At 44.6% G+C, this 25,256-nt stretch overlaps 1 protein-coding gene across 6 annotated transcripts in view; it reads right to left on the bottom strand.

The window, feature by feature from the left end:
* Positions 1-25,256, bottom strand: part of Msra (methionine sulfoxide reductase A) — a 322,939-nt gene that overhangs the window by 99,798 nt on the left and 197,885 nt on the right. For all 6 annotated transcript variants that reach the window (XR_004389611.1, XM_032917517.1, XM_032917521.1 and 3 more), the window contains one exon: positions 19,588-19,692. Coding sequence is in view for 5 of the 6 variants with exons in the window: in XM_032917517.1 (XP_032773408.1) it covers positions 19,588-19,692 (105 nt within the window). In the remaining variant the exon portion in view is untranslated. The remainder of the gene's footprint in view (positions 1-19,587; positions 19,693-25,256) is intronic.

The raw sequence follows: 25,256 nt of genomic DNA, 5'->3' as shown, positions 1-25,256 counted from the left end.
CATACACTTTGCATGCTGACTTTCTCTGAATTCAGGAGAACACGAGGTTCTTTAAAATTTGTTTTTGTCAAACAGCATTTTTTAATTGAAAATATTTTTTCAGATGATATATTCTGATGTTGCTACCTCTTTACGCATTCAACTCCATGCGTTATATCTCTGACTTTTGAAAACTAACAGGCAAATTTTTAAAAAGAATAATAAAGCAAAGAAAGGGCACTAGAAACACACAAACACAGGTGTGCAAAATCAAGACCCATAATAAGAACAAATTGGAAACCATAATATACAAGCAGAAGATGAGTGAGTTTTTTTAAATGCTCAAACAAAGCAAAAGAGAACAAAAAAATCTACGAAAATATCATTGAGCTCATTTTCTGTCAGCATCTACTGCTGGGCACGGGGCTGCCCTTAAGTGTGGCTTGTCCACTCAGCGAGATTCCATTGTAGGAAAATAATGTTTCCTCTGCAAGTGGTTGTCCATTAGAGGTAATTTCCTGGTTATGAATGGGAGCGCGTGTCCACTTTCTCCTCTTAGCACTGATCCCCATCTGGCTTGAACCTGTGCAGGCCCTGTGCATTCTGCCATGGTTTCTGTGTATTCATAAGTGTATCAGTCCTGTTATGTCTGGAAAACACTGTTCCCTCGGTATCAACCATCGCCCTGGCCCTTACAATCTTTCTGCCTCTTTTTCCAAATGGTTCCCTGAGCCCTGAGGAGAGGGGATTGATGAAGACATCCATTTAGGACTTAATGTTCCAAGGCAGCATTTCAAGTGACATTTAAAATATAAAACAACAGACTTGTAGTAAGTAAATTTAAAATGATTGTGTATACAGTTTAGATATAAGGCTCTGAAGTGTATAAAAATTACAAAAGGTCTTTTTTTCTTGCTTCTAATTTTAAAATCTGGACAGGAGAAAGGAGGAGCATTGAAGTATCATCCTGTGCTTTCTGGTGACCAGAGTGGCTATCGCACTGTCCGGGCTCTCTCTGAGTCCTGTCTCATGGTGCCCTCGGGAACAGCATTCATATTAGCAGGGATGAAGATGAAGATGATGGAGCAAGGTAGCCTTGTGCTTCTTTCTTCAGTTAAAGAAGTGAAGCTTTACCAACGTTGGGAATTAGTTGGTCACCAGGGCCTCAGGTTTCTTTTCGCACAATTATTTTTAGCACATGGCTCCATGCTCAAAAACAATCATCTTCTGGTCTTGTAACCACCATGGCCAAAGTATAGACCAAGATAAGGGAGGGGGAGAAAAGTGAATGGACAAGACCCCCACTTACTACCTCTTTAGTATTAGTTATTTATTATTACTATTGCATGCACGTGTGCATGATGTGTGTGGGTTGCTATGTGCACACCATGGAGGATGTGTGAAAGACAGAGGACATTTTAGGAGTTAGTTCCTCTCCTTCTGCCTTTATGTGGGCTTCAGGGATCAAGCTCAGGTCTCCAGGCTTGCAAGGTGTGTACCTCTACCCAGTAGGCCTCCGCCTGCCCTGGCCTCTTCCATCTTTAAACAGCCTTTCCAGAAGATTTGCTCTGCACCATAGTTATATCTTAGTGGTCAGAACCTGGTCACATGACTACACCAAGAGCTCCCTGAACTCCCCTATTCAAGGGGCCAAGGCTTCTCCTGAGACTACATCCTCACTCAACTTCTTCTTTCCTTCCTACTTCTTTCATTTCCTTACAGGTTCTCTCCTCCACCTGCCCGTCTTCCTCCAGTTACAGGCACTGGACCCTTGCCTCGGGCTCTGCATCAGAGAAGCTAATGGACTCTATGCTAGTCATTAACTCTGTTCTCATTCAAACTGATTTACAGCCCACCTTTGCATGCTATTGCTTCTTGCATTCTGTCACTCTCAGAGAATGCCCATAGTCTATATACCACCTGGTTCCACTTAGGATAGTGCACCTATGTTCTGTGGTTGACTCTTTTCATATAAAGGGGCTTAGAAGCTGTGGCATTTGGATATGCTTGGTCCAGGGAGTGGCACTATTAGAAGGTGTGGCCTTGTTGGATGAGGTGTGTATGTTGGGGTGGGCTTTGAGACCCTCCTCCTCTCCATGCAGGAGCCAGTTTTCTCCTGGCTGCAGTAGAAGTCTCAGCTCCTCCAGCACCATGCCTGCCTGGATGCTGCCATGCATGCTTCCTGCCTTGATGGTAATGGAGTGAACCTCTGAACCTGTAAGCCAGCCTCAAGTAGAGCATTCCACTACTTTCCAAAGCTCCCAAATCCACACTGCTCCAAGCAAAAGCATGGTCAGGCCTATCACAACAGCACTCCACTCCTGGTACCAACTTCTGCCATAGTTAGGGTTTCCATTACATTGAAGACATACCATGACCAAGGCAACTCTTATAAAGGACAACATTTAATTAGGGCTGGCTTACAGGTTTAGAGGTTCAGTCCATTATCATCATGGCAGAAAGTATGGAGGTATCCAGGTAAAAATGGCAATGGAGGAGCTGAGAGTCCTACATCTTGTTCTGAAGGCAAATAGGAGTCTGACATCCAAGCAGCTAGGAGGAGGGTCGCAAAACCCACCCTCACAGTGACACACTTCCTCCAACAAGGCCATGGCTACTCCAACAAGGCCATACTTCCTAATAGTGCCATTCCCTGGGCCAAGCATAGTCCAACCACCACAGAAGCTATGGCTCTATCTACAAAATTCTGAATACCTCCACTCGCTTATCCAAAAGCGATCTCAATGAAAAGTAAAACTGCTGATAAGTGTCTCAGAACTGCAGTCATTTCACACAAATGGGAAGCTGGTCTTCTCTTTGCTCATGAACTGACTCACTGGTTTGTCTCCACAGAGATGGCACTGAAAGCCTGCACATCTCAGTGGCACAGAAGACCACAGCTTGCACAGCTCATTCCAGCATTGCCTCCTTTCTGGGGCTGGAAAACAGGATCTTCCTAGTGCTGCAGCCTCCCCACCAGGTCATGAGCCTCTCTCCCTCACAGTGACACAGAGCTTCTTACTGCAATCCAAGAGCTCTTCTTGGCACACCTGGCCTTTCTCTCAGGTGTCTGAGATGAACCCCATGAATATTGAACAGGCTCACTTTACCTGACTGAGAAATTAATTTTGTCAATTTGAACTGACAGCTCATTTTAAATTTAAAATGAGAAAATGAATGGATAGCCCTTGTTTCATCAAGAGGGAGGTAGAGAGGGCATCAAAATAGCGAACAAACCCTGGAAAGGTGACCCAGCCAATAAAGTGCTTACTATGCTAGCATGAAAACCTAGGTTCCATCTCTAGTTCCTACCAAAAACGTTAGGCACAGTGGCAGACACGTATAATACAAGCACAGACCCTCAGTGACTACCATAGACCATTCCAGACCAACAGTCACCACCATAGACCAGCCTAGACCATCAGCGACCACCATAGAGCAGCCCAGACCCCCAGTGAGACCTTTTTCAGATGTTTACAGAAAAGACACCAAGCATGAACAGAGGGTATAAACTGGTGAAAGTGAGCTGCGCATGAACAACCATGCATCTGCACTCTCTGCTGTTGACTCCCACTGCTTTGATTTCTCTGCTGTGATGGACTGCACCTTGGACTGTGACAAAAATAAGCTCTTTCTCCTTAAGTTGCTTTTGTTTGATTATTTTGACACAACAATAGAAACTGAAACTAAGACTCGATATGGAAAAGTATAGAAAGCATGCGTACACATGTACCAAAAGTCCATAAAACATAGTATATGATTTATTCAAGTGTACACTTCGGTGTTACAGTAACATCATGGGATCATTATTTATAACCAAGAAGTGGATGCTCAGATAAAGACTGCCAACATAAAGAAAGTTGTACCACTGTGCCCTGTGCGTCCCTTCTAATGACAATGCCTTCTAGTTTGGTTTGGCCTATTTTTGAAATTTATGTAGAACAAAGCTATACAGTGGTTTCTATCTCATGTTTTCTCCATTTTGTGGCTTCAGAACATCTCTTGAATGACCGCCCACCCACTGTGGATGCATTCATCCTGTGATGAGTCTGTGACCAGCCTGGGACTGCCAAGGACATTCTCAACATGCTCTCTACTATCATACACATGATGTTCTCATGGGTACATATATAGAATCGGAGCTGTTGGTCAGTGAGGTCTGCGTGTCTTTGAGGTAACTACATGTGCGCCACTTTTAGGAGCACCCCTGCTTTACAAAGTCTATGTTGCTCTACCTAGAGTCTGGAAGCTCTGAAAACCTGCCAATTTATGATGTGCTCATGTCTGATAGTCTACTTTCTGTCAGTTAGCTTGGTTCATGATGCAATCTCACTTGATCTTAATTTGTATTTTCCTAATTGATAATGATGTTTTTAATTTTATGCTTCTCCATTGCTTTTTAGATACCTTGGCCACATTTCTTTGCAGAAAACATAAACAAAAACAAAAAAAACCCCACCTATTTCATATATTTTAAATATTCTGGATATAAATCTACTATCAGATATAATTTCATTACTCTTGGCATTTTCTTTACAATAGTTTAGTTTGCTTAATTTTTATTTATACTTAATTTATGTGTAGGAGTGTTTGCCTTCATGTACACCTGGTGTCTGCATGGTGGCTTCAGCAGCCAGAAGGTGTAGATCCTCTGCAGCTAGAGTTACAGATGGCTGTGAGCCACCATAGCTGGAACGGAACCTGGGGCCTTTGTAAGAGCAGCCAGTGCTCTAAACTGCTGAGTCATTGCTCCAGCCACCAAGACTAGAACTGAACCTGGGTCCTTTGTAGGAACAGCCAGTGCTCTAAACTGCTGAGTCATTGTTCCAGCCACCAAGACTAGAACTGAACCTGGGTCCTTTGTAGGAACAGCCAGTGCTCTAAACTGCTGAGTCATTGTTCCAGCCACCAAGACTAGAACTGAACCTGGGTCCTTTGTAGGAACAGCCAGTGCTCTAAACTGCTGAGTCATTGTTCCAGCCACCAAGACTAGAACTGAACCTGGGTCCTTTGTAGGAACAGCCAGTGCTCTAAACTGCTGAGTCATTGTTCCAGCCACCAAGACTAGAACTGAACCTGGGTCCTTTGTAGGAACAGCCAGTGCTCTAAACTGCTGAGTCATTGTTCCAGCCACCAAGACTAGAACTGAACCTGGGTCCTTTGTAGGAACAGCCAGTGCTCTAAACTGCTGAGTCATTGTTCCAGCCACCAAGACTAGAACTGAACCTGGGTCCTTTGTAAGAGCCGCCAGTGCTCTAAAGTGCTGAGTCATTGCTCCAGCCCCCACAAAGCTTTGTGATCAGCCAAAATTTTGAGATGGACGAATTTATCAAATATAAGTTGCCTTTTTGGTTATGGATTTTAGTGCCTTTTGTAGGAAACACTTCCAGACCCCACGCCATAATGAAGTCATTCACCTGAAGTCCTGCACATTTTTCCTTTGGCTTTTAGGTCTTAAATGTACAAGATATTGATTTGTGTGCATGGCATGAGGCAGATTTTCCCCCAAGCAAAGGATCTGGAAAAACAAAATAACAAACAAACAAAAAAGAGTCTTGATTAATTGAAAAGCCCTCTCTCCAGTATTCTGAAGCTGATGGTGTCTGTAGCTCTGTCCTCAGGCACGTCCCCTTCCTACTCGGCTCTTCTGCACTGTCTGTTTATCTTTCCCCACATCGAACGCACAGCAGCTTAGCTGGTGCGGTTTCACAACGACTCAAGACTTGAAGAAGAAAAAGTTCCTGTGTTCTTGTTACATAAGAAAACATTTGTTTTTATAAATACTGGTGTCTTTTTTTTTTTTTTTTTTTTTAATTCTGAAGACGAAGGGGGTGGAGGAGGAAAGAGTTAGAATAGCAACAGCACAGCAGCAGAACTGAAGGTTTTACTGGGGTTTATACTAAATTTACAAAACAGTCTAAGAGGAAGTCTCAGAGAACCCTGTTCGTTACTGGATCTCCCAGCTGCCCCATGGCTAAGTGAACACTATTAGAGATTTATTAGCCACACTCATCCTCAAGGAACCTCTATCTGAAATTCTCATGGCTGAACCTAATAGTTTATCTTTCGCTCATGCAAAGTTCATTTAGTAAAACTGGCTGCTGCTTCTTGAGTGACCAGGGGACCTAGCCTGGTGGAGGCTGATTATCTTTGGTAGGCTGCTTCCCTACCCTACTTGCTTCCCACTTTTAGAGCTCAGAGGCTAGGCAGGAGCTTTAGTAGTTAAGACTGGAAGTAGTAGATGTCATTTTTGCCACATTCCATTGGTCAGAACTCAGTCATATGACCACTAGAAGAAGAGGAAATCCTTCTCTGGGGAGAAGTGAACATTACTCAGTCATGAGTTTGCTTCTCTCCTTAACTTTGGTCTGAAGGAGGATCCCTACCCACCCCGGTACAAGGCAGATTGGAGGTTGTAACAGAGCTGGGACTGGTGGTGTACATCTCTAATGACAACACTTGTGAGTTTGACAACAGCATAGGCTACATGAGTCTATAATGAGTCCCAGGCTGCCCTGGGCTACAGAATGAGTAATAAATAAACAAGCAAAGTAAGTAAAAACAAACAAGCAAAACAAACAAAACTACAGTATTTGCTCCAACATGCTGCAGTTTCTGAATAGCTCAATGTTAAGTACCGTGTGTTTGCACACAGTAGGTCTTTGTACAGACTCTTTTCCATTCTTTTCTCACTTACGGATACTAAATTGCGTTGAATAACTTGCTGCATTGACTCCGGTAGCCATGTTTTTCTTTTATTCGGTCCAGGAATCACTATGCTCAGTTTTCTTGGTTAATGCTGAACTGCTCACCCTTGTACTCTGGAGTCCACTTGCTCATGGACGTGGTCTCGAGGTGTCACCGACTTCAGTTTGCTAACAGCCCACCGGGGATTCCCCACACACGTCTCTAGGTAAGACTGCACTGCGATTTTGTTTTCTCACGTGCTCAGATTTAGGTGTCAAGATTACAGGAAACAGACTTACGCCCTATTTATCCCACAAGACGGCAACCTTTCTCTCGTAAATGTTGATAAAACTCACTGAAGCATATGATCTTCTCAAATAGGGATTCGGTTTCTCTAAGGATCCCCTAGTCTGTTTCATTCTGTTGGGCTCTATTTTTTTAAGGGGTTTATTTTCAATGTAACTTTCATCTCAAACTCATTGCTGCAGATGTCCTCTGAGTCTGGCAAACATGTCCAGTGTTTGCAGTGAGATTCCATTTTTTTTTTATTCTTCATACTAGTGTAGGATGTCATATAGGTGAAAGCAGGTACAAGATAGAACGAGGCCTGTCATTGGACGAGGAGGAAGGATGGGCGGGAGAAAAGTTTGAGGGAAGAGGAGACTAGAATGGAAGGAGACTGGAGAAGGGAAGCTGCCGCTGAGAGAACATGGAGGCAGATGTTAAGATTCCACTCTACACTTTTACAGGTTGTCATGAATGTTCTTAAGGGATGGAAGTGTATAGGGCTTTGTGTGTCTAGGTGGGCAATTATATCTTATCAGTCAGATCAGAGGTTGTTATGTTGTGTGTTCTTTCATGTGGCGATTTAAGTTTAAGAGAGTTTGCGGTGGTGGAGACACTGGGCCGCCACGGAATTGAGATGTATATTTCTGGCATGGTGGCAACCTGCCTTGGGAACTAGAGAGTTAGATTGTTGCCAGGCTCAGACAGAAGCCTTCGGCAGTGTGAAATGGGATAGAGCAGAGCAGGTGAGATGCTGTGATGCTGAGGTGAAGATACCTACCAGATCCTCGGGGCACCATGGTGCCGGATCTAGTGGAGGTAAAAGGCAATTTTCTTTTTATTATTTTACAGCAACATACTAGGATTCTCTACACTGATTTATTTATTGTTTGTTTGTTCTGTTGTTGTTGTTGTTGTTGACCAACTATTCTAACAGTTTACCAGTTGAATATACATTTGGAAATCCTTGGGTTTCATGGTCTTCTCTGCTGTGGTTTGAACTCCACATCACTGGTGTATGTTCTTAATTATCTCTGTCCTACCATTTGAGATTACTTTGTGGTTGGTTTTCTTACATCTTGAGATGGATGCTCTTCTGTCTTTTCACAGATGGGTTTAAGATCTGTTTAGCCCTGTGAACTTGGATATATAGTATCTAAATCATTGCCTAATTAAATATTTTCTAATTTCACTCATGATTTATCCTTTTTTTTTAAATTAAATTATTTAAAGTGGGAACAGCCCTGAGACCCAAACTTTTAATCTAGATCTTTTTTTTTATTAACTTGAGTATTTCTTATATACATTTGAGTGTTATTCCCTTTCCGGTTTCGGGCAAACATCCCTTCCTCCCCCCCCTTCCTTATGGGTGTTCCTCCCACCCCTCCCCCATTGCGCCCTCCCCCAACAGTCTAGTTCACTGGGGTTCAGTCTTAGCAGGACCCAGGGCTTCCCCTTCCACTGGTGCTCTTACTAGGATATTCATTTTACCTATGAGGTCAGAGTCAGGGTCAGTCCATGTATAGTCTTTAGGTAGTGGCTTAGTCCCTGGAAGCTCTGGTTGCTTGGCATTGTTGTACATATGGGGTCTCGGCCCCTTCAGGCTCTTCAGTTCTTTCTCTGATTCCTTCAACAGGGGTCCTATTCTCAGTTCAGTGGTTTGCTGCTGGCATTCGCCTCTGTATTTGCTGTATTCTGGCTGTGTCTCTCAGGAGCGATCTACACTTCTGCACTTCTTTGCTTCATCCATCTTGTCTAATTGGGTACCTTGAAGTGGAGAACGGCGTGTGGCAGAACTTTCCACTCAGCTTGCTTAGCTCACTGGAGGTCAGGGAGCAGAGATGGGACAAGAAGCAGGATCTCGCTGTAAGCCTCAAGATCTGCCCCACAGTGAGCCGCTTCCTCTAGCCCTCACCCCTAAAGGCCCCACAACCCCAAACAGTGCCACCAGCTGGGGACCAAGTATCCAAACACACAGCCTGTGGGGACATTTCCATGCAGACAAAAACGCTAAGATAGTTAGAAATTAAAGTTTCTTTTTAACATAAGAGGACTGTTCTGGATAACTTTATGCTACTGATTTCCAGTGGAATGCAACAGTGATAAGAGAATTCTAATCTACATGATTAAAAACCCTTTAGACACACTAATCTCTTTTCTGGCTTAGTGTATGTTCTGCATATGCCTGAGAAGACAGGCCATTTCCAGGTGCAATGCAGTGCTTCATATGTGTCTGATAAGGTCAGGTCTCCGAGCTGCTCACACCTTCTGTGTCATTAGTAAGGACCCCCCAAACCCGCATCTTATGGTGCTGGAGAATTCTCTCAGAACATGGGTGTATCCCATCCTCTTCAGCCTGTCTTGCTCCCTGCTTCCTTTCATCTTAATCTGGTCACCCCTTACAATCTGTCAGTTGTTGCTTGTGATGTTTTCAGTGCATTCTGAATGTTTAATCCAATATCTGAAGTCATTTTTAGTGTGTGAGATGAACAGAACAGCCCAGTCTGCCATTATTGAAGCCCAGGAACTCCAGTTCCCACCAATGCTATCAGCTCTGATCTCCCTTTAGGGACTCTCGTTTGAAGTGTAGTAGTTCTTCTGACTTCATATTTTATTGCTGGAGTGCAAAATTTTCAAATTCTAAATGATGATGTAAAATGTGTGTGATTCCTCTGACTGTTTCCAAAAGCCCAATTACCTTCCTCTCGCTAATCCTTAGCAGCGTGTATGAAATTGTAACGGACACCGCAGGAGCTCACAGACACTGGCAAGTGTGCAGCTGTTTCCAGTCACTGTAGCTCATGCTTCCTGCTCTCTGAAATCATCACTTAACAATGTGGAGTCACGTGTCTTACCAGAGGAGGAATACAATGCTTGGAACTGAGCCCAGGGGACAAATTCCATCTTTGTCACATAATGGTAATGTACTAGTGAGCTCCAGGCATATCCTCTTGCCTCACTGGCACAGTCTGTCCATCTGCAGAATGGGTCTAACTTTTACAGGTGCCTTTAAGAATCCAGTAGGGTTTTACATACATAAGCTTCCAAGCGTCTTGGCCAGCATGGAAATGCTACCCACTGAGAGTCCTTCCATCAGTTTGGAGGAAAGGCCGAGCAAACCTGTTCCGTATGAGCATCCTATGAAAGAAACACTTGGGAGTGCAAACAGCAGGGATGCTGTGCACATGTATGATGGTGCTATGCAGGGGAAGCACACTTGAGAGAAAAATTAATAAAGAAAAAAATGCCAGGCTCTTTGTTTCATTTTTCTCTGTTCCCTGAAATTTTTAAAAGAATGAAGCCCCTTGCAGAATTCATAATGCTGGGTTTGAGCCACTTTTTCATTTTGTGTATGTGCAGCTGTTCCCTCACTGCAAGCATGCACATCTGCTCATTAGCAATACAATATAATTCCCACTGTCTAATTATTTGCAGATGATAGATTTCTTATACATGATCTAAAAAAAGGATAGTCCTTCAAAAGTGGTGACTTATTAAAAAAAACAAACTAACTTAAAAGGGTCAGCACAATAAAGTTCAGATATTAATTTGGCAAGTTCAAATATACACACACCAGCACTTAATTACCCACTTGATGGGAAACAGGAGGAAAATGGGATTTTTCTCCCTGCAATTAATGTTTCCCAGTAGACAGCATGGGGGTGTGCATGGGGGAGACACTGGCTGCTCTTCCGTGCACCTGGAAAGAGGCTATGGGCAACCACCCTGAAAGGGCTAGAGTGATGTTTCATGGATAGTGTGTGTGAGGGGAAAGCGCAGGCCGGAAGGAACTGGCTAGCGAGGCAGTGTCCTCGGAGGTCTGGAGAGGTGACATCGTGGCTCATGTCTGTAAGCCTCATGCTGGAGGCGGAGATAGAAGTCCAGAGCTCTACCAGTGGAAGGGGAAGCCCTGGGTCCTGCTAAGACTGAACCCCCAGTGAACTAGACTGTGGGGGGAGGGCGGCAATGGGGGGAGGGTTGGGAGGGGAACACCCATAAGGAAGGGGAGGGGGGAGGGGGATGTTTGCCCGGAAACCGGGAAAGGGAATAACACTCGAAATGTATATAAGAAATACTCAAGTTAATAATAATAATAATAATAAAAGAAGAAGTCCAGAGCTCTGTGGCCAGCCAGTCTAGCCAGTCAGTGAGTAATGGGTTTAGTGAGATACCCTGCCTCAAGAAGCAAAGTAAGAAGCCGTGGGCAGAACACTTGTCATCAACTTCTGGCCTCTAGAAGTTTACCTGCACACACACACACACACACACACACACACACACACACACACACACATACACAGAGTCCTTGGGACTAAGAAACCCTGCATGCATGGATTTGCATTTCTGTTACTTCCCTCACTCTTGTGGCAAGTTCATCCACCTTGCTGCCGAGGCAGGTCTTCACCGGTGTTAGAACTTCCTCAGGATTTCAGTGTAGTCTGGAGACCAGCAGCAGTCCCAGAATTCTCTAGGCTGCCTGTGCCAGATTGGGACTTAGTGACATCCAGCTGCATGAACTCAACACCTACCATTCTCAGCCTCTTCAGGATGAGACAGCCATTATTGGACTGCCTGAACCACATCCTATAAGTCAGTCTAATGACACAGACAGACAGACAGACAGACAGACAGACACACACACACACACACACACACACACACACACACACACACACACACTCTATCAAGTTAGAAAACCCTGACAGATACACAGACCAATCATTCAGTTTGAGGTGAGTGCTGAGAAGGTCAGGTTTGTTGGTGGAGAGCTACACGGGTGATGAGGTCAGGAGTTCTACTTTAGCTTAGGAAGGTCAAGGAAGACATCTTTGAAGACAGCAGAAATCAAGAGGACAAGAAGGAGCCATGCTTGTCAAGGGCTGTGCACAGACTTAGCAGTAGTGCTAGACTCTAGAGCAAGAAAGCGTTTGTGGTCAAGAAGCAGAATAAAGAAAGGAAGGTCACTGTATTCAAGATGCCCTGAGCAGAGAGAGGGAGTTAATCTCAGGTCACAGTCACAGGTTAATCTAAGGTCACACAGTCAGAGAATGGATTGAAGCATGAGAGTGGCTTGTTTTGTGACTTAACACTATGGGCGATAGATCAGGAAAGAGTAGCGGTCCAGGAATGAGCAGGCTTGGAGGCCATTGAACTCTCCCTTACGATCCACACAGACTCCAACTCTTGTTCCCCTGGTTACACTATAAGGACAAACTTTACTAGAAATCGAATGGACAGGGTGAAAGCGTGGAGGTTTGGGGCTTTATTCAGGCACTAAGTGACAGTTACTTCCTCCAAGTCAAAAGAATGGACTCTGAGTTCTACCTCTCACCTGCATGGAGATGTGACAGGCTGACCTGCTCCATAGGTTAGAATGTCACATGCTATTGTCTCCTTCTTAAAAGTCAGTCCAGCTGGGCCTGTCAATCACCTGGTCAGGAGAACACCCCTCAGGAAGGCTGAGTCACCATGAAGACACGCTCAGGAGATTGGGAGGAATAATTATGCCCTTAATGAGAGCACGTGCTGCATTTCCCAGAAGCCCCTCCCTTTGTGTAGAAGCATGCAGAGCATCATCTATACAGCACTGCTGAGCCTGCCTTCTTTCCTGACTTCTAACTCAAAAGTTCTAACTTAGACACTAGCCAAAGGCATAAGTATGTGTTCCCTGACTGCCTCGGCTTTTGCACTCACGCTCCGAAGCCCCGACTGCTGCCATGTGTGCATCTGCTTACTAACATCCACTGCTGAACTCACTGGCTTCCCCGGACCCTCTCTCCAAAAGGTATGGCCTTCTCTCCTCCTCTTCTCCATCTCTACCTGATGGCTACTGAGACTTACAACTGCTTGTCCCAAAGTTTTTTTTTCACACGCTAGTAAGACAGCCCTCAAACTTTCTCCTGAGTTGGTTTTTAGATTCTTCTATTAACAAGACTAAGAACCAACAAAAGGGAACTTTGAGATCCCTGGTGACAGCAGGATGAGCCAGGAAGGAGCCCTGAGTATGACCAAGGTGGACAAGAGCAATAACACATAAATGTCCACAGGGCTGGTGTGTGGCTGGGCCAAGCTCAAAGCTACAGACGGCATCACCGTCCTGAGTCCTCACTCACACAGTAAATGTGATTACAGATGTCTTGATCATGGGCGCTTTAATTAAAGTTTTGGAGGGTGACAGCAGCTCACCAGCAGTTTATTGCTGTGGCTGTGCTAGTGAGAACACAGGACAGGCTACTGGGAAAAAGAAGGGACTGAGTCCCAAAGTGAACCAAGATAACAGTAGGTTAGGCAGGAAGGTTCTTTCCTTAAGAGCTCAGATTGCAATGGTGACTTGACACTTCTGTGCTGCAGCTCGGCCATCCCTGAGGCCCATGATGGCTTCCCACTGCATGCATGTACAAGATTGGGGGGAGGAGGAAGAGGGAAGAGGACATCCTGCCACTAAGGGCACAGAAACAACACCTGATCCATTGCATTCAGGAACTGAGAAGGAGGAGGAAGAGGAGGAGGAGATGATGTTGAGCTGGTAAACATCCTTCCTGGAAGTACACAGAGCCTGAAACTTGACCCCACCACACTCACTAATACCTGAATAGTGAAAATTCCAACAAATACCAGACTTCACTCTAAGGCATATGGAAGTTTGAGTCTTTAAAAAAAGATTTATTTAATATTTATGTGTATGAGTATGTTTGTGCACCATGTGCACGCCTAGTACCTGCTTATGTCAGAAGAGGGCACTGGATCCCCTGGAGCTGGAGTTATGAAGTTATGAGCCACCATGTGGGTGCTGAGAGTTGGACCTGGGTCCCCTGCAAGAACACAGGTGTTCTTCATTGCTAAACCATCACTCCATCCCCAGAGTTTGAGCCTTTATTAGCACGTGCATATCCAGCCAAAATTATAAGCTGTCCAAGTGGAAAAACAGACACTGGGTTGGTAGCCACTGTGAACAGGGCATGGCTCCCAAAGGACTATCTAGAAAATGTTCTGGGTTTAGAGTTACCAGGGAAGACCTGCAAATCCCACAGTGAGCTGGCATTGTTTAGATTAGCTGGACTACAGCCTATAAGACACCCTAATAAATATATATGCATTCCATACATTCTGTGACTCTAGACAACCCTAACTAATAAAAAAAGATTAAAGAAAAACAGAAAAGTTCAGAATTGAGTGGCTTGGCCCAACATCTCAAGGTCGAAGAGGGTCTAAATTGGGGCCAGAACCCAAATCTCTTCCATGTTCCTTGCAGAATTTCAGCAGTTAAGAGACCAAATGGTTACACCTATAGTTATATCTGCTCCATGGATAAAAGACAGAAAGCAAACACAGGATGCACTGGCTTAAAATTAAGGATTTGGCCAAAGTACAGATTTTGTGGTAACTGGTAGATGAGGTGAAAGAGTCTCTTCTTTTCTAGCCAAATGTAAGCTGAGGTTTTTGGTCAGATACTCTACCTGAATCACTGAGAGACTATCTCTTGGGACCGGCTCACAGTGACTGTGGAAGGACAGATTCCTTGGCCTATCTATATGTCTGTGTATGTGCATGCGTGTGCACATGTGTGTATGCATGCATGTATGTGTGCTGTGTACATGTGTGTGTGCTCATGTGTGCATGTGTGTGTATGTGTGTATGTGTCTGTATATATGTATAGTATGTGCGTGTATATATGTGTAGTGTGTGTGTGTGTGTGTGTGTGTGTGTGTGTGTGTGTGTAATGTCAGTTGCCCTCCTTAATCACTCTCCATTTGGATTTTTGAGTAACGGCTTCTCATTGAACCCAGAGCTCAATGCAGGCAGGCTGGCCAAGCAGTTAACTTCAGGGATCCTTCCATCTCTCCCAGCTCTGGAATTACAGGCAGATGTCATCCTGATAGGCTTCTGACATGGACTCTGGGTCCTCCAAACTCTTGTCCTCATGTATATATAGCAAGCACATTATTAAGTCGTTGCCCCAGCTTCCATACAGTATCTCAAAGCACCAGAATCTACCAATTCTTGCCAGTTTTGTCCCCTTCTAAGTGGTGCCATGTCTGTGACTCTGTTCTACCTATGAGTGCTGCTTTAGTCCCCTGAAGCACAGACACATAAGATTTCCTGTTTTCTCTATGTCCTGAGGATCTGATTTACTTGAATAGAGATTTTAAGCTTGAATTCCTTCTGCTTCTTATGTGGTAGGACCCCTGGCATTAGCAAAAATCCCCATAGTTATAAATATTACCCAAGGGTTCTACTTTCCCTCCAAATACAATAAACTCTAGTCCAAAACTGTGAGTGGCCCATTCAGACCTTTAACAACTTTATCAAGAAGGTTATACAATCTTCCAACATGCTATTTACAGTCTGTGTCTCTGGAGTCATGCTTTGGGGGAAAATGTGCATGTTTTTTCATTGTATCCTAGCATCTAAGGCCAGGCGGCCCTTCTCAACTTCTTTTGCAGTCAGTCTTTTTGAGGACAAGCAGTTCTAATTCAGGTGGGAGCATTCCCTGAGTGGCTTTAGGAATTGCTTAGTCTTGCCTCTGGAAAAGAAATTTGAGGGGCTGTTGCTTCACAGTTCAGAGTTGCCCACACTCACCATGCTGCTCTCTCCTGTAAGTTTCCTCTCTACATGAGGTAGCCACCTTGTATGCTTGCACTACCCTCACACATGGCATTAGGGCTCTCTTTGCACAGCCATTTCCATGGGAAACTGAGGGGAAGAGGAACCTAAGTTCATTCACAGGCTAACTCTGTCCTGACCACTGCCTAATGTTCAGTCAATGGTCTGCGATCTGACCTTGGAGAAGTGACACATGATGGCAAGTTTTGAAGCTTCAGCAGTCACTAGAATATGATCCAAGGTTCTTCTGAGTTTTTGTTTTGGCTTTAGTTTTTCCAGCATTCATTCATACTTGATCTGATGGTGCTGTGCAGTCTCACAAACACTTATCTGAGTGCTCAGTTGATCTTGGTCCACTGGGTTCTGACTATGTTCTTATGAGCCCCTCTGTTTCAGGGGTTGAATCCTCCTACCTATTTGTACCTACCTATTAGCATCACCAAATGGTATGCCTGACAGAGGACATACAAGGTCCTGGATGGACAACTGCTTCCACAGCAGTTCAGAAATGGTGAAGGGAGAGTCCCACATGTTTTCTCAAACCCTGAATACTTACTTATTCTGAATTACAGAGGAAACCCCTAATCAAGCCACAAAGTCTTGAAGAAGCACTATTTAGTGACCTCCCTTTCATCTTAGTCAGTGGTGAGACTATTGACCAAATGCTTGGACCTCTGATTTATGAATGAGCAGAGCCAACAGTTCCTAATATGGTAAACATAGTGATGAGATTAGACAAATGGATGAGTTAGAATTCCGTGATTGAAGGCATAGAAATCTGAGTCTGGCTAAAGAACAGGAAGGGCACATGACTCTGGGGCTTAGAAAGTCATGTGACAGCTGGCAGAGTAGGTGGCTAGCTTCAGGAAGAACAAGTCTCGGGCCTCTAGAGTGTCCTGGTGCATTTTATGTGTCTCATGTCTCTGTTTATCTTCCTTCCTGGTGAACTAACAGCACATACAGAGCACCTTAGCCTTGGCAACCCAACAAAGTGAGATACTTTCTTACCTCATGTAATAGCCCTAGGGGATGACTTTAACATCTCTGCTAAGTCTTCTACCAATTCCCTAAGCAATAGGACAAAAGCTAGCCAAAGTCATGAAGTCATCCCTTAGGCCAGTGAATCTAGAAGGTTCCTGGGGAATCTTGTAAGGGAGAGGGAGAGAGGGAGCGAGGGAGAGAGGGAGAGAGGGGCAGAGAGAGAGAAGGAGAGGGGGGGAGGAGAGAGAAAGAGAGAGAGAGAGAGAGAGAGAGAGAGAGAGAGAGAGAGAGAGAGAGAGAGAGAGATTGTTGGCATGTTCCAATGCATTGAGCTAGTCCCTAAGTAATTCTAGTAACGGCATGGTAAGCACATTGAAAGGCAAGTCTTCGGTCCATGATGCTCACCTGGATGGGTTTTTAAATGACTTCCAGGTTATGAGTCTATGAATGACATCTAAAACACCCCTAGAAGAAAAGCAGGCAGAGCTGTCACCGTGGTTAGTGCCGTGGGCTGTCACTCCGACACACAGTGTGATGCGTTCAGTAGTGTACTCCTCCTCTTTTCACAAGCTGATGCCTCTGCTCCTGTACCAGAGAATATGGTTGCATTTGTAGATTTAAAAGAATATTTTTTGATTCTTCAAGCATTTTATTTTATATGTATGGGTGTTTTGCCTGTGTGTATATCTGTGTACCATGTCTGTGCCTGGTACCTTGGAGGCTAGAAAAGGACATTATGGGGATGCCAGAACCAAATCTGGGTCCTCTGGAAGAGCAGACAGTACTCCTAACTGCTGAGCCATCTCTTCAGCCCGACTGATGTTTTGTAAAAGGTAATTAAGTAAAACATGGTCACTAATAAAACTGGTGTCTTTGTAACAAAAGGACACCCACCTAAGAAAGACCATGCAGGGACCCAGGGAGGAGAAGAGGGCCGTCAGCACACTCAGGAGAGAGACCTCAGGAGAAAGAAAGCCTGATGACTCCTGGCCTTTGACTTATGGTTGAGAGGCCTCCAGAATTTTGAGGCAATAAATGCCTGCTTTTGAAATCATCCAGGAGTTCATACATTCTTATCCACACTAGAAGAGTAACACAAACCATAAACAAACAAGCACCCAAGAAAACCAAGAGGTGTGTGAGGGCTGTGAGGCAAATGCAAGTGTGGGAGAGAATAGAGTCTGCGGGGCCTTCCTCAGGGAATCTCTCCTGGACGTTCAGGGGTTAACATACCTGAGCTGATAAGGACACAGTGCAATGGGTACAATATTAAAGGACATAAAGATAGAAAAACAGTGACGTGTGGCCCTGTCTGAGATGCCACTGAAGTGAGGCCTCAGAGACAGAACATTGTGCAACGCAGCCAAGTCACAGGCTCCAAGCTGTCCTGCAGGATGTGGCCTCAGGCTGTCTGGATTCCTGACGTGGGTCTCCTGGGTGATTTAGAAGCTCAAAGCATTCTATCTTGACTCCTGGCTGTGCTGGTCATGTGACTGAATGTCTGCCTCACCTGATGGAGACTCTCGCATGAGCTCTTGGATATAAGCATCAATCAGAGCTTCCTATCTACGCTGTTAAGGTGCACTTTTTCATTTGCTAGGGCAGCCCAGTGGCCCAAACTCTGGTGACAGCCAACCTTCAGACTGCAGTGCTCTTCTTATCTCTGTAGGCCTTGACCTACTGTCCCACATCTCAGTTCTCACCTCACCTCAGGACCCACCCTCATAGAAAACCAGACGTTTCCATTACAGCTCCACCCAGGTCTTAGCCCCTATCTACCTGGTGGGCTCACCTGAAGGAAGGCATACGGTGCTTACTCTGCTGTACTCGCCTTTGCTTTGATCTTTGACCTTTGCAAACGACACCAGTAGTGGGTAGCTCTAGTGGGGCATGTTGGAGGACACACTTGACATAACACACAACACTCAAGACCCACCGACTTGCTCTTGCTCTTCCTCTTCTCTTCTCTTCTTTGTGCCCTCTTTGTCCCTATCCCTTCTCTCCGCATCCCCTCTTCCCTCCACGTGCCCATGGTCGACCCTTACTTGTACCCCTTTTTATTCTTCTTCCCTCATTAAACCTTTCCACGTTGGAAAAAAAAAGACCCACCAACTTGCTCTGTTGGGCCCATGTTACGAGTTCACCACAAGCACAAGCGTAGCTGGGAAGGAAACGTTCATTTCTTAGAGACTGTCAATGTGGCAAACCCATCACAGAAAATCCCGAAGGGAAAATTGTTTCTGTGAGTAGACAGAGGCCGCGCAAAAGACGCTTCTGTGAGATCCGAGTTCAGAAGCCTCTCCATCCCCGAGCACAGCACTGACAAAGCCACCCTTGTAAGGAGGCCAGGATGCAGTGGAGAAGAAATATTTCACTATTGATTATAGTATTAGCCAACGGGGTGGGGGTGCTTTCTGCTTGCGAGTGTATCCGAATTATGTACCTGGCCACCAGATACTGTTTATAGTCAAAGTACATTAACGTCCCCACATAACAGATTCCAAGGAGGACAAATGAAATGTTTGAATAACTCAGGTTGCATTGTGGACTACTGAACACTGTTTTTCACCTTTATATTCTTCTTTGTTCCTTCCTGTAATCACCAGCAGACATTTCTTAAAAAAATAAACCCGATAACGTCAAAAAGATGAGAAAGGCTAAACTCCGAGAAAACAAAGGGACCATAAATCAGGAAAACTTTGTGGTTACTGGGAAGACACTTTAATTTTGTAGACAAAAGGCTGCATTAAGGAAGAATAATGCAATAATCAAAAGGTGAAGGGATCTCCATTGTCTGGCGTCTTTCTCTGTGGGAATTTTCCCACCCCTGACAGCTGTAATGGGGGGAGGGGCACTGACTGTGGCTGTGCCTTTATTCTCTTACCCTCCACTCCCCGTGTGCCCCCGCCCCGTTCCGTCAGTAAATGTCTGCAATCATATTCTTGAGCTCCTGTGTGATTTCAAGGTTCATCTCTCCCATGCAGCTCAAACACTAATTATCCCAGCTGTAATTAGTAAGATAATTAAATACTGGCTCACTCATCACTCTACCTTGGGTCGGGTCGTGATTCTCCCAGAAGACCTTGAGCAGCTCCTCAAAGCTGACGTGCTCTGGCCGGTACACAACCCGGACGACTTCTGCGTGACCGGTTTTTTCTAGAGAGAGACGGAACATAGGAACCAATTTTACTGATAACATCAAGTCATTGCAAGCTATTGGTGCTCCAAAGATCCTGCAGATGGAAGCTGAACCTTTCTCTCTGATGGAAGGGAACACGTGTAATTGGATTTCAGTTGCTGGTCTCATCCCCCGTCTCAGTCCCCAGTTATAAAAGCATAGTTATCCTCCCTGGAGATTCCTGGGATGAAGACTTCTGCGTCCCTTCATATGAGAACTAAACTCCATTTTCATTTTTCTCCCCCACACCCACATTTATTGATGTGTGCGCGTGCATGTGCGTGGGTGTGCGTATGGAGACTTCAAGCTGACATCGGGAATTATTCCTGATCACTGTTCTGCCTTATTCACTGAGGCAAGACTTCTAAGTCAAACCTCGAGCTTGATAATATGGCTAGCCCTGTTACCGGCTTGCTCTGGGGATCTCTCTCTTCCTGCTGCTGGAATTTATAGGTGGGCTGCTGCCTGTATGTGGGGGTTCTAGAGAGTCTGAGCTCCAGTCCTCACGCTTATAGCAAGGGCTTTAACTGCTGAGCCGTGTGCCCAGCCTGGATGTTCGTCTCCTAGTCTCATGTTTATGAAGTCAAGAGTCAGTTGGTTTGATCTGGTGCTCCAGAGTGGAAACTTTGAAAACGGACCTTCCCAATTTTGTTTTACATTGCCCTGTACTAGCAGGAGTAGACTCAGCTGAAGGGCAGATCAGAGTAGTGCCAGAGAGAGAAACCTTCAGAAACAGACTGAGAACTCAGCCCCATCAGGTAAATTAGTTAGTGCCAGACACGAATGCTGTGCTCTGAACACTGAGTCAGAGGCGAGCACCCAGGAGTTGTATTTTCTCAGCCCAGTTCCTCTCTGTGGTGAATATCCGTGCTAAAACATGTCCTTTGCAGTGTCCACCATAAGTGGGTTTATTCTCACAGGCAATCCTGAAGATTTGAGAATGGGGAATGAAGTGCATGCCTGTGTATGTCTTATAACTGTCAAGGTCATGTTCTTCCTGTCAGAACCCTGTAGAAACACCACACACACACACACACGCAGAACACACAATATCTGTATTTATATCTGTGCAATCTTTCTTTTCTGTCACCTTATGTGTCATAATTCTTTTTGGGCCTTGTTCAACAAGAGGTCTGGCCTTTTCCCTTGATGCCTGTGAGAAAAACTGTGAGATACGCAGTACAAATGAGGCTGTTCACAATGGACTTGAGGATGAGGTGAACTATATACAGCACTCTTAAGGGAGGACTGACCATACAGAAAGATCAACCATGGAGCCTTTGGTTGGCATGCTATTAGCTAACTTGAAGGCTGACTCCAACCACACTGGGCAATCACTCTGTTGATCATGCTGACAGGATGGGTACCTGTATAAAGTCCTGGGACACCAAAACTTAGGTAGGTTTTGCTGATGAGCAACTGCCATGCATGGCTGCTGGAGATTACCTCCGCTCTGCTGGAGAAAGATCAGAAGTCCATGGAATCCACCCTCACACTGTACTTTGCCTCTCTGGCTCACCTGGAGCCCAGTTCTGTCCTGCCCTGGTAATAAAGCATGACTTTTCTTTCATTGAATTTTAACGGTCCTTCATGCAAATGACCAACCGTGAGATAGTCGGGGGAGAGCTCTGAACTTAAGCCTCAGAGCGTCCACTGGCATGAGGGCTTTCTGTTTTAGTTGTGTCTGACAGCAACTCCCTTTTACAAACCAGACAGCAGAGTACATGTAAGTCAGATTCACCAAGGCCACACAGCTAGTTGATTTCAGTATTATAACTTAAAAACACGGGCCCACTGACTCCACATCCAGGCCTCTCACTATGTCAAAGGAGAGTGGGCAAGGTGAACATATGAAGTCTGAGCCTAGAAAAGGAAGAGAGTCTCTCCTTCTCTCTAATATTTTTAATATGTAAATTTCTTTTCGATTACAGGAACAATGTTTGTGAATGATGTTAAGCCGAGAAGATGTAAGAAATGTAAGAGAAGAAACAAGGGGCAGATAAAACCGTGCACTGCAATGAAAGTTTAAACAAATGCCACTTGCAATGACTTTATGATACTCCATCAGGTCATCAAATTACGTCTTCATCGTTGACTGTCCCTGGGCATTTACACGGAATCCTATTTCTAACCATGGACAGAAACACTTTCCCACACTTCAGAGGCATTTCTAATGGTAGTTGACTAACTGGAATTTCTGGATCAACATTTATAAATATTGAAAGATTTCTTGGTGTCCAGTGCCAAACTTCTCCTCAGTAAAGCTGGCCACATTTTCCTTCCCCGTGGGCACCATGAGGCCCAGTCCCCCTCACTTCTGTGGTCTTTTTAATCCATAACATTCATAGCCAGAGGAGGGTTCTGCCTCAGAGGGAATAAGTTCGTGCTACTAGAGTAAAACTGAATCTCATGGTCTTGGCCAATGTAGCTTCCCCCCGTAATGTTTGAATGTTTGTCATGTTCTTTGTTCCATGAGCTATTAGTGGTTACTATAGTAAAATTTTATTATTAATTGGTCAATCCATACAATTTTATTCTGATACCATAGTCATGGAATAGCATCTAAGTGGATTTTATACTTATTTATTGCTTTTTCCATTTTCATGTGCATGTGGGGTGTGTGTGTGTGTGTGTGTGTGTGTGTGTGTGTGTGTGTGTGTGTTTGCATGTGTGTGAGTATGCATGTGTGGGAGCATCTGCATGGGTGTATGTACATGCAGAGGTCCAGGTTAATGTTTGGAATCATCCTGATTCCTTTTCTGTCTTATTCATTGAGGCAAGATCTCATAATCAAACCCGGAGTTTGCCAATGTCAATTTTGCTGGTCAACTTTCTCTGGGGATTCCTGTCTCTACCTTCCGAGTAATTACAGGTGAGTCACCATGCCACCCAGCATTTATGTAGGTTCTGGGGATCCAAACTATGAAGTCACACTGCATGGCAACCACTTTAACCACTGAGCCTTTTCCCAGTCCCGTAAGCAGCCTTTATGCTAACAAATATAAAAAGGAGAACTTCTAAGTTACAGCATGCATAACAGTGGTTATGGCAAAACACTTCTGGTCTATTATACATCTGATTTAATCATCTGAAATGTCAAAATGAAGGTTTAACTACAAAAGTGATTGGTGACTTGATAATATGAAAAGCATCAACAGGCAGGGGAGATGGCCCAGCGGTAAAGTGCCCACCTCACAAATGTAAGGGCCTTGGTTCAGATCTCAAGCACTCATAAAAGAAAGCTTGGCACCATGGCTCTATCTGTAACAAATGCTAGGATGTTAGTGGTATGGACAGGTGGATCCCTAGAATGCATCAGTCATTTAGCCTAGCAAAACCAACCAGGTTCAGTTTCAGGAGAGACCCTGCTCAAAAAATACTGTGGAGACTCATGGGCAAAGATACCTGATGTTGACCTTTGACCACCACACGCACAAACATGTGCACACACCCATATGAATATACCATATACTATCATACACAAAGCACTTAGGCCCTCTGAATATTAAAAATGGTAACTATGTTATAAACAATATGTTATAAACATTTGGTGTGAAAAAACTTGAAACCCAACCAGACATGTAAACCAGAGCTATAGGCAGGTGCTGCACATAGGAAGCAGTAACTGCACTGTAATGTAAGAAATGTTCAATATTTTTAATGGCTGAACAAAAGCAAATTAATGCACACTGAAATATTAGGGTGATTTTTTATTTATAGTGCCATCATATAGTATATGCTTTTTGGTGGCTGGCTGATTTCATTTGGCATAATGACCTCCAGTCCATCTATGCTGTCATGTGAATGTGTGTGTGTGTGTGTGTGTGTGTCTGTGTGTGTGTGTGTGTGTCTGTGTGTGTGTTAGCATGTGTGTATGTGTGTGTGTTTGTTCACGCACACACATGTACAAACCATGTTTAGTTTATCCATTCATCCACCAACATTTGAGTTGCCTCTGCCCTTTAGCTCCTATGAACACAGGATACAAATACTGATATTTACTAATGCAAAAAAGACTCTGCCTCCTTCACAGATGAGCAGGCCAAGGTCTCCTTACAAATTTTCTCACAGAAGTCACACATCTAGGAAGCAACAGGATCCAAGCCCACAAAGTTTTAAATGGAGGTGAAGTGTTTGCCTATCCAATGACCCTAAGGAGAGATTTTAGAACAGAGGAGCCTGAACTCACTAGGAGAGAGCAAATGCCACACAAGCAGTGACCTATATGGAAAGTCACACCTGTGTGACAAATGAAGACCCAGATTAAAAAAAAAATAGCTTCTTCTTTTGTGATAGCAATGTGGGGTCAGGAACAATTTTTTTTTTATTTTTTACTTTACTGGTGTGTGGGGAAAGGTAGGGGACGTGAGAGAGTAGGTGTATACATGCCAGGTTGCATGTGTGCAGGCCAGAGGGCAACTCTGTGAAGTTGGTCTTCTCCTATATTCTGGGGCTAAAACACAGGTCACCATGTTTTCAGAGTAAGCTCCATCCTGCCAGCCATCTTGCTGGCCCAGGAAAAGATTCCACTCTCTAGCAAACACTCCTAGCTGTGATTGCCACTGACATTATTTGTAAAGGGGCCTTAAGATGCCTGACCATTTAAAGGAAACTATCATTCCAGTTCAAGCCCCAATTTGCATTGACAAACAGTGCAGAGGGTGCCCTGGCCAAGCTCACCTTTCAGTGTCTTTACTTTATTTCTCCAAAGCAAAAGAACCTGTGTAAAAATACACACTGCAAAGGATCAGAAGATTCAAGGGACTCAGGAGCTTTATGGAAATGCCCCAGCTTGGCAGGAATGAGCTAATGCGCTGAGCTAATTTCATTCCAGAGGCCAAACTGCAAACACTGTTTTGTGCTTCCTGAGATAAAAAGGCCAGATCTTAAAAATATTTCGAGCTGTGTCTTCACATTCTGTCGTGCAAATAGCATGGTGGGAGCGATGTGCAAACACGCTCGTTAACAGTTAGCTACAGCACAGCAGGTGTCTTCGCACTACTGGACCAAAGAATCTTGAAAGAAGAAAGGAGAAGGACCAGGTAGGTGCCTTTTCTGAGCATCTTGTTCCTCTGCCTGGCCCTCCAGACCCAAAGGAAGGAACATGACTGCAGAGGTGGGTAATGGGCTACTGTTGCCTGGAAACTAACCATGTAGGAAGAGATTGGAATGTGCACTGGGCAAGGATGGCCAGGGCCACCCAGGCAGAGCGGATCCTGGGAGCTTGGGGGCCTAGGTAGCTGGGTAGCCTCTGGGCTATTTAGTAGCTGTTTGGCCTCGAGAAACTCTTCTCTGGGCCCTGGCTTTATTGACTGCAAAATGGGAATATTAATAGCTTTGACTGCATGGGATTATATTCAAGATTAGCTCTGTACTAGATTTTTCCCCAAACCCACTCAGCACTCATCAAGATGGGGTACTGCAGACTTAACATTGTCCTCTTAGTCTAGTGACACACGCTCTTCCGCTTTACTCTCCTCACCCCTAAGTCCCATGTAGTTCTCACTTCCCGTTAGAAAGTGGACACCTTCCTTGCTGAACA

Source organism: Rattus rattus, chromosome 12 (genome assembly GCF_011064425.1).
Source record: "Rattus rattus isolate New Zealand chromosome 12, Rrattus_CSIRO_v1, whole genome shotgun sequence".
Taxonomy (NCBI): Eukaryota; Metazoa; Chordata; class Mammalia; order Rodentia; family Muridae; genus Rattus; species Rattus rattus.
The sequence above is the reverse complement of the archived record's forward strand: the minus strand, read 5'-3'. Positions and strand labels throughout refer to the sequence as shown.